This window comes from Numenius arquata, chromosome 21 (genome assembly GCF_964106895.1).
Source record: "Numenius arquata chromosome 21, bNumArq3.hap1.1, whole genome shotgun sequence".
In the NCBI taxonomy this organism is placed as follows: domain Eukaryota; kingdom Metazoa; phylum Chordata; class Aves; order Charadriiformes; family Scolopacidae; genus Numenius; species Numenius arquata.
The window spans coordinates 660,727-670,230 of record NC_133596.1 but is presented as its reverse complement, the minus strand read 5'-3'; the positions used below and the strand labels follow the sequence as shown (position 1 = coordinate 670,230).

Here is a 9,504-nt window from a genome sequence, read left to right as displayed (position 1 = left end):
ATTACCCAAGAGGAAAAAAATAATAAGAAGAAGTTGTTTACAAGCTGGGCAAGCCAGCTCAGTGGTTAGAGCATGCTGGTGCTTGGGTCAGCTGCTGGCCTGTCCACGTGTGCCACCGCGGAAGAAGCACCAAACCCCTCCATGCCCTGCTGTGGTCTCAATCACAGTCCCACATTGCTATTGCTGCAGGTGGGAAGCGGCGCATCCCAGAGTTCTTCTGCAGGGAGCCTGCATGCCAGCCACCTGAGCGCTTGGCTCCCACAGAGCTGAGCAGAGGCACAGCCTTCCCTTCCTTGGCATCTTTGCTCCCCAGTCCCACCAGGGTTAACGGAGAACCCAGTCTCCCTGGAGCTGGTCACCAGCTGCAGACTAGTCATCCTTGCTCTCAGCATTAACAGTCCCTGCATCCAGGCAGGTGTCAGGGAGCAACCTGCCCTTCGCCCCCCCCCCTTGGCCATTTGCACTGCTAGTCTCTGCCTAACACCTCCTGCCTTCTCTGCAGTGTTTCCATCTAAATGTAGATGAGGAATCACAGGATAATATAGCACCTGGATTCAGCTCTCCTGGAGGATCCTTTTACCATGCAGAAACTGGGGAGAGGGAATTTTGGGTTGCTGTTCAGTGCATCCTTATGTTGCTGCCACAAGGCTGCCGTGCCACCAGACAGGGAGGCACTGTCAGTGCCCCTGCCCTGGAGAGGAGCCGCACTGTGGCCCCTTAGGCTCTTCCCTTTTCCTCCATATTCTTTGGGGTTTTTTTAATCTTAATTGCTGGACACCTATGGTTGCTTTCTGTGAAACCAACACTCGCCTCCTCTCTCTCCTGTGCGTCTATCTGGTAGGCATTTGCTCAAGGGAGCTCTGTGCTGGCATGAGCCTGTTCCTGCCCCACATGTACAATGCTTCCACACCACCAAGGGAAGGCACAATGCTGTAGTCCTCCCTTGTGGTCCACCTGTGGGGTGACAACTCCACAGACCCACCACCTACAGATAGCTCCTGGGGCACCTTCCCAGGAGAAGCTGATGTGTCCTGCTGCAAAGCCGCAGGGGAACTCAGATCCTCCTTGCTCGGCTATGCTGGGACCCATGGCCCTGATGGCACCACAGATTCCCCACGTCCTGCCCAGAGAATGGTGCTTGTCCCCTCACTTGTCCACATCAGACCCATCTGGAGACAAGAAATAGGTTTGGCAACAGGTGTCCAAAATAACTTGCTGTTGGCCAGTATCCCTCCAGCCCTCTTTGTCAGAGACTCCTGTAAGACTCAGTTACACTTTGTGTCAAGAAGCTTAATATTTAATTTAACTTCTAAATCTTGGCTTGTTGACATACTTATTTAAAGCCAAACTGGAGAGACTCTGTTGGAATTTGCTCCTGGTTCAGTGTTTATAAGCACCATGGCCTCTGCTGGACTTCTCAGCTTCAAAGTCGAGGTTTGAAACCACCGTGATTGTCCTTAAACAAACAAAAAATGGCAGTGCATTTCATCCCTTACTCACCTCCTGATTGCCAATAAAAAAATCTGCTAGGAAAGCACTACATGTGCAGCAGACATTCATTAGGATCCTTTCAGGATATGGTATAGAGAACTGCAGCAGCTGATAGTGAACATTTGATTAAATTGGATGTCCAACATAGTCAAGGACTCAGTAGAAAAGCTTTCAGCTCCCTGGCAGTGCACGGAGAGGTGGTGCACAGGCACCTCCAGACAAGCATTGAAGGAATTGGACTGTAGTAGCCTTTCCACCAGAAAGGGAAAAGCATCTGGCAAAACCTGGCACTGCGGGGTGGGCAACGTGGGCTCTGGGCCACTCGGAGTCCAGCAGATTTGTTTGGCCACCCTGTGCCTGGACGGCAGTTGCTTTTTCTCTGCAGGAGCCTGTCCCTCCAGTGAGGAGCTGGCTATGGGCTGGAGAACTGCTCTAGCAGCTGCAACCCACCCCCAGTGCTGTCCTCCTCAGGAGCCCCTCCTGCCCTTCCTTTTCAAGTACCCAACAAGGAAGTGCCCTCTTTGCAGAGGGGTGGATTAAGTGAGGACAGAAGGATTATGGAGAAAAAGGCAGGTGGGAGCTGGTTACCGTCACATGTTATGACTGCCTTGATGTCTAATAGCTGATCCTCTGGGATGCTGTGTGCCCTTAACATTTTCCACCCTTCATGGAACAAAATGCGTGCTTTAGTGATTCAGACCTGGACTCGTCCAACCCAAGATCTTCCCAAATGCCACAGTCAACCAGCTGCTGTGCCCAAGGGAGCTACTGCAAACCAACAGCATGCGAGAGGAGCAGCTCACCCAATGCTTGGCATCTTCTGAAAAAGCAGTACTTCTGGAATCCTTTGTGATACAGCCAGGAGCTCCAAGGAGCTTAAGCTCATGTGGAGGTGACTTATGCACGTTGCTGCCCATGGCCAGACCCAGACAGAGCGACATCAGGCAGTTGTACCTGATGGATCTCAGTTTAGGTCACAGCTCTGCTGACTTCCAGCCTTCCTGTGTCCTCCTGTGAGTGGAGGACTGCAATGGGGCTTCTTCTGGATGTTTGTCCCTCAAAGGTAAGCTTCTCCCTTAACAGATGATGTTTCAAATTGCTTTAGCTTCTGTCTGCACACCCCAATTTCTTTGAAGCTTGCAGGAGCTCTGCAGGGCCAAGCATAGACTTAGCTGGGCATCCAGGAGTCTTTGAATCATGGAGTTCCTCAGATCCTTCTGTCTACACCCAAATACATAGCTCACATTGCTACTCAAATTGTTCTGCAATCTGCATGCAAAGGTAAATCACACCCCACAGCAGTGGGTGGGTTGTAAGCTGAAATGCATAGTGAGAATCACTTGGTCAGAGGAAATTCCCCAAAAAATCCTCTACCTGCTCTCTATTCACCAGTACATCCTACAAAGCTCTTTACAAAAATATTCTCTTTTTTTTTTTTCCGACCCCTCCTTGGTCTGTAGATCAGCAATTGGAATGAGTGAGAAACAGTTCTGACAAATGCAAAACATTGTAAGTGTTCACATCCCTGCTTACAAAAAGTTCTTGCCTGTGCCACCTCTCATCCCTGGGGGACTCTGGAGACATAATTTTACCACTGTAATACCTCTGGAGCTGTGCAATTGATGCATGATGATCAGCACCCAAATATGAGGAGGGAACATCTTAGAGAAACAAAATCCCAGGTGACATAGACTGGCCGTACATCAGGCTGCGAGCACCCTCCAAAGAGGGAAAAGGAAAGGTCTGCGATGTGTTGGTGATCAGATCCCTAAAGCGATGCCCACCCACATGGATGCCTGGACCTGGGACGCAGACACACAGGCGGTGCTTCCAGATCCCCAGTCATGCAGAGTCAAACTGGTGCCACTGGAGCAACAATCTGATTAATTCCCAGCCTGGGTAATCCAGCCTCGATAACACAGGGCTGATGACACCAGTACAGCCAGACTGGGGAAATCCCATGTCAGGAAGCTGTGAATGACACACTCCTGGAGGTGGCTTCTGTGGTGACTTAAGTCAGGGCTGACCAACTGACAGCCCCAGGGCTGGATCTGTTACACAGGCAGTTTATCTCCTTTCCCAGCAAGGCCAGTCTGTCCACGGGCTGATGACAGATGGCAAGGCACAGGGAGATGAAGAAGAGACTGCAAACCCGGGGCTAGACCAGTCACACACAGTGCCTTGTAAATATAGCTGCAGTGCCTTGGGTCCCTAATACTTGAGACCTCAGCACGATGAGGAACCACTGCTTATTCTGGGCCAAAAAGACCCGTGAGAGAGATGCTACTGGGACTACAGGGATCCAGCTCTGCTCCCCAGCCATTGACTGGGCAGTGTGAAATGCAGCAAACAAGTCTACGCTGCTCCCTGTAAAATAAGATATAATTGGTTCAAGAACAGGAATTCCTGTAGACACAGAGCAGAGGCTGGTGACACACAACATGGCAAACGTGGAGGCTGTGGACACCTGTCACAACCACAATGCCTCCCATCCCCTTACACCTTTCCTTTTCTGCAGGCACTTGCCTCCTCTCGAAACACCCCAGGTTATGCTGGTGAAATATCTAGGGCACAACGTACCAAGCTAGATCAGAGAGCTGATCCCAGCCAACAGAACTCCATTTCTGGACAAATTATTTTCAAACTGGATGACGTGCTGATCTGGCTTAGCTTTCCCAAAGGAGAAGGGACATAAGTCACTGAAGAGATGGAGGGGACTTTCACACTTGTTTTTAGCAAGTGTGCTCTCTCAACTGCCATTTTATTTCCAAAACGATGGGCCATTTACAACCCTTGGGGTCTTCTGTAATGCAAATGGGTGTGGAGAGCCCGTTCCCACCCTGTCTAAGAATTTCTGTCCCCTGACCAGGACTTGAGGTACACACTGCACCTCTCCTCCAAGTGAGAGAGGCTTTTCTGGCTGGATGCATCTGCAAAGATGAGGGCAGACACTCCCCTTGTATTTGTTCCTTCCCTGGGTGTGCATCTGCATGTGAACTCGCAGGCAGGCAGTATACGTATGTGAACATGTGTTTATTAGCAACAAAAAATGCATTTGTCAAAACCTCTAGAGTTAAAAAACAATCATTACATAATTACATTAAACAATTAACCAACTGATTCATCAGTTAGAGGCTCACCAACGACACCTGAAACCCATCCCAGACACTTAACAAGGCAGAAGGTGGCACAAATAAAAGTGACTCCCAGAATGTCCTGGAGGTTAATGGCCCTGTGCTCTGTCCGGGTAAGAGAAGACACTTTCTATTCCTGGCTGCTCACATCTGGAAGTGGATGGCTTCTGGGCATTATCTGCTCTGAGCTGCTGGTTTAAGGTGTTTTGATATAGAGATATTCCATATAAGTAACCCTTCAGGTCAGTGCTGTGTGGTCAGGCACTCACCCAAGATGCTTCTGCTGCTTAACTTCAATCCTTTCATGACAGTATATACTTAGACCTTGTTTCTCAAGTAATACAGTTAGCCACAAACAACTTCTTCAGCAACCTTTGAAACATGTTTTGGCACTTCCTTCTGCTCAGTTGGGTCTGTGAGCATAACAAATACACAGAACACGTAAAACTCTATGAAACAGCCTGCTCCAAGTCTCCAGAAAAGATCTGTCTTTTTACCGGAGCCATGATCTGTAACACTGTAGTTGAAGGCTGCACAGGAGGAAACACAAAGGTAGAATGAAGTTGGGAAGCAAGTTTAACTGTGCCGTCACCTACCTTCCAAGCGGGTAACCATGCAACACTAATATCTTTCAAAAAGAAGTCTCTAGGTTCCTTCAAAAAAAAAGTAAAGGGGAAAAATCACCACTGTCCTTTCCTACGCTACTGGAAAGCACCACGTCTGACAGGCAGCACCAGCGCCACTGTAGTCTAGGTCCATGGTGAAATAACTTGGCCAGGGTGGCTCAGTGGGTGAGCGTGTTGTACTGGGACCCTGTGAGCCAAAACTCGACTCAGAGGTGAAAGACACTGCTGCAGACAGGGTTATACCAGCAAATCTCTGCTTGTAACATTCACCTTGCTGCCAGCTGTATCTAGAATGTGGATGCATCCTTGCTAGGAGAGAGACCAACCATCCAGTTGATGCCACTCAGTAACCAACCTGAATCACCTTGGCTGGTAAGGTGTCACTGTGTGGCAGCATCCCATTGCTGACCCTGCAACCAGAACTGCCACCAAGCGAGGACCCTTCTCCTGACGACCAGCACTCTGCTGCACCAAGGCACATGCTGGCAGGGGCGAGGGTACCAGTGACCCTGGAAGCACTTGGCAAAGGTCTGTGTGCGCATCCTTCAGTAGGAATAGGAAGTTCACCACAACCTCCACAGAAGGTACCTGTGCCCCAGCCAGCCGTGCCATCAGGTAGAAAGGCTTGGTCAGGATGACACTGGGGTAGAAGGCGGCCCTGGAGAGACGGCTCTCTCCAAAGGGCTGGTCTTATGCCATTTGCAGTATCAGAGGCAGACAGGGTCTCTACTCAGGAAGCAGAGTGAATACAGTGTAAGCAAATACAGTTCAAAATTAGCGCTTCACATGAGCACATCCCCATTCCCGGCTTGCAACGGGCTGGGAGCAGAAATAACCTCTCTAAGGTTGCCCAGTCTCCCCAGGCCCAACTCTGACCCCAAGGTACATTAAGTGGGGTATTGAACAGGGACGACCCAAGTTTTCTGCAACTGAGTGTCCCTGGAGGAACCATGGTGCCCATACGACACCGAGGGATCCCCAGCCCAGCACCCCAAGGACACCATCCCTTGTTCCCAACCACCCCCATGCCCTTGCCCTTTTTGATGGAAAACAGGAGGGATCATGCACCATCTGTGGGGATGGTAACACCAGGCAGCACGGCTGGACCTTGGCATCCTGTACAGGAACAGAGCACGCTCCTTGCTCCCAGCAAGGTACCTGTGGGAAACTGGGGGCACTGGGATGAGGGTCCTGGGTGCCTGCCATTCCTTTCCTCCCCAGCCTGCCCAAGGTGTCTGCACCTCGGACACAAGGGGAGAGCGCCGGATCCCAAAGCCCTGGCAGTGGGGAGTTGCCAACACCGGTGCCCTACGTGCTGGAGACAGCCAGTCCCCCTCAAGCTAGGCCTGTCGCGACAACGGGGCGTGTCGCGACCGGGAGGCGTGTTGCGAACACGGCTCGCAGAGCCCCACCAGCAGCCACGCCGTGCCGTGCCGGGCGCCAGCCGGGGACACAGCGGGTCCATTGTGCCGCCCCCCCGCCCCGTCGGGGGCCGGGCCGGGCCGGGCCGCGCTCCAATGGGCAGCGGGGGGCCGGGCCGGGGCCGCCCCCGCCCGCGTCCCTATAAGAGCCGGCAGCGCGGCGCCCCGCGGACGCTGAGCCGAGCCGAGCGAGCCGAGGCGAGCCGGGCCAGGCCGGTGCGACGCTGCTGGTGCGCGGACCCGCTGCCCGCCGGAGCCCCGGATCGGTGCGTACCCGCCCGGGCAGAGCCCGGCTCCGCGGGGCGGTGCGCGGGGGCGCCGCGCTGAGCTTTGTGCGGCGGCGGGGAGGGTGCAGCGCGGTGCTGTCCTCTCGGGGCGAAGGCGGGGGGTGCTCCGGGATCCTCGGTCGGAGCCGGCTCGGACGGGAGCGGGAAGCGGCGCTGTCCCCGGGAGTCTTGTCCTGAGCCGTGTGTCGCCTTGCAGGGCCCTGGAGCCATGGCTGAGCACATGATGATGTCCATGAGCCACGGTGGCACCGGACTGCAGAGCTACCGCATGGGGGTGAGTGGGCTGCAGGGACCCCCGCAGCACGGGCAGCATGTGCTGAGGACGCTGCCGGCTGCCAGTCAGATGATGCCCTACGGAGGGGCTGGCATGGATGGTGCGATGAGGCCGAGACCCAACCTCAGCGGACAAATGGGCCACCACCAGATGCAGAACGCAATGATGTTCAATGGCCCGAGTCAGCAGCAGCAGTACATGGGGCCGGTGGGCACCCAGCAGCTAATGGCCAGCATGCACCTACAAAAACTCAACACCCAGTACCAGGGTCACCCGCTGGGTATGAGCAATGGGCCCATGGCAGCCAGTGCCCAGCAGTACAGAGTGGGGCCAAGCCAGCACCCAGGCATGCAGCACATGCCCTCACCGGCGCTGACCTTGAACGTTATGGACACTGATCTCATAGATGAGGAGGTCTTAACATCCCTTGTCCTGGAACTGGGGTTGGACCGGATTCAGGAGCTGCCAGAGCTATTCTTGGGACAGAACGAGTTTGACTTCATTTCAGACTTTGTTAGCAAACAGCAACCCAGTGCCATCAGCTGTTGAGGGGCTTTGAGCTCCTCCTCGTGTCTTGGTGGTTTTGAGTTTTTCTAACTTCCTTCTCCACCTGCCGTCTTCCTCCCTTCCCCTGCCTTGCCCTCTCCTGGATTCCTGACCTCCCCAAAGAGACAATCATCGGACACTGGCTTGAAATGGATTGCTTTTCTCTTCTGTGTGTTTTTTCATTTGGGAGTTCCTGGGGAGGGAGTGCGTACCCCAAAGAGGGAGCAGATCAAGAGCTCTTGCTGTAGACCTGCCTCTAATGGCATTAACAGGATTTCTGGCTTAAGTAGAAATAATGGACTTACGACTTTCCACAACTAGGCTTTGAGCACAGGAAGCGATGGGCAGCTGGCAGCCCTGCCGGTGGCTGGATTTGCTCAAGGATTCTGTGGTGCCAGCAAAGTTAAAGAATCCCCCGAGAGAGGATTGTCACCTCGGTGCATGGTTTGAACTAGTTTACCCTTGCAAATATGGGTGGGGTTTGATATTTGTTGGGACTTTTCACTGTGGCAGTAAATAGGTCTTCAGTCGTGTCTGTTCAGCTCCTGAAGGGGCACTTCCCCTCCAGCAGGCTTTTTTTAACTTGGCTGAGCAAAATAAAGAATGCCTTGGGGAAGGGTGTGCGTATGTGCCTAAATGTTCATCTCTGTGGAACTTCGGATCCCCGAGCTGATCAACTGTAAAATTTACAAAGTGTTTGAGGCTGATTCAGGCATAAGGCTTAAAGCTGCAGTCTAGCTCCACTTTTTTCCACCTCTGAAACCAAATAAAGACCGTGTAACTGTATATTCAAGATCTAATCTTATTTATTTTTCCTCTGATTATTTATTTGCAAGGGCTGCTTTTGTTATTTGGCTTTGGGAGTGCTGGGAAGGATGCATGGAGAGTACTGCAGCTTTAAGATGCTGGCTTCAAAAACAAAGCCTGGGACAGTTTTCATGCTGCTCTGCAGAAAGTCACTGCAACCCGAGATCTTTATGCTGAACGCACAGGACTGTAAATCCAGCACCTTTCTGAATGTGATAAAGATGACTCGATTTCTAATTCCCTTACTCAGAGAAGGTTAAATGTAAAAGCTAGTGGGGTTTTGTTTCCTCTGCTGTCTCGTTTCCAGGCTCTGTGGAAAGCTCCGGTTAACTCCTAGTTGCTGCTGCCCCCTGCTGCTGACAGCTCCTGGCAGCTGTCACTCAACAACCAAGTGAGAATGTACAGATGAATTTGCAAATAAAAGCTGAAGTATCTCCAGTATGCATTTGTTTAGTGCTTGTCTCTGGCCCGGGCACAGTGCGGTGTCGAGCACTGGGCTTGCTTTGCTCCTGTCGGTGGGCTGTGGATCCAGGCACTGGTGTCCCCCACCTGACACCTCAGGTGTAATGATTGCGTTTGTAGCTTAATGCTTGGACTAAGTCAATCCTCAAAGTCTGGCTGGGAGGATGAGATGCTCCTTCTCTGCACTGGGGGCAAATTCCGAAGGTGGATGGTGCTGCCCTGCTGCAGTGGCTGCCGTTGCTTGCAGCCCTGCTGTGGCTGACCTGAGGTGCTCAGATGAGTAGCTGGTGGCTCCTTGCAGTTCTTTCAGACCAAGTGCAGCTCTGAGGGCTGGGGGGCGGCTCTGCTAGCAGCTCTCTGCTGCAGCTTTCTGTACCACAGAGGCTCTAAAAACCAAGACAGCCTTTGATCTCCTACTCTTCCAAAGCTTAAAACGGTTCCCAGCCAGTCCTTGTG

At 52.5% G+C, this 9,504-nt stretch overlaps 1 protein-coding gene across 1 annotated transcript; it reads left to right on the top strand.

The window, feature by feature from the left end:
- Nucleotides 1-6,847: 6,847 nt before the first annotated feature.
- CITED4 (Cbp/p300 interacting transactivator with Glu/Asp rich carboxy-terminal domain 4) lies at nucleotides 6,848-9,026 on the top strand. The gene is made up of 2 exons (XM_074162101.1): nucleotides 6,848-6,938; nucleotides 7,156-9,026. Exon 2 carries the CDS (start codon nucleotides 7,168-7,170, stop codon nucleotides 7,780-7,782), a length of 615 nt encoding a protein of 204 aa, XP_074018202.1. The 5' UTR covers nucleotides 6,848-6,938; nucleotides 7,156-7,167; the 3' UTR covers nucleotides 7,783-9,026.
- The last annotated feature ends 478 nt before the right edge of the window (nucleotides 9,027-9,504 follow it).

Coding starts and splice junctions, on each gene's coding strand:
- CITED4 (XM_074162101.1), top strand. CDS start 7,168: ATGGCTGAGCACATGATGATGTCCATGAGCCACGGTGGCACCGGACTG.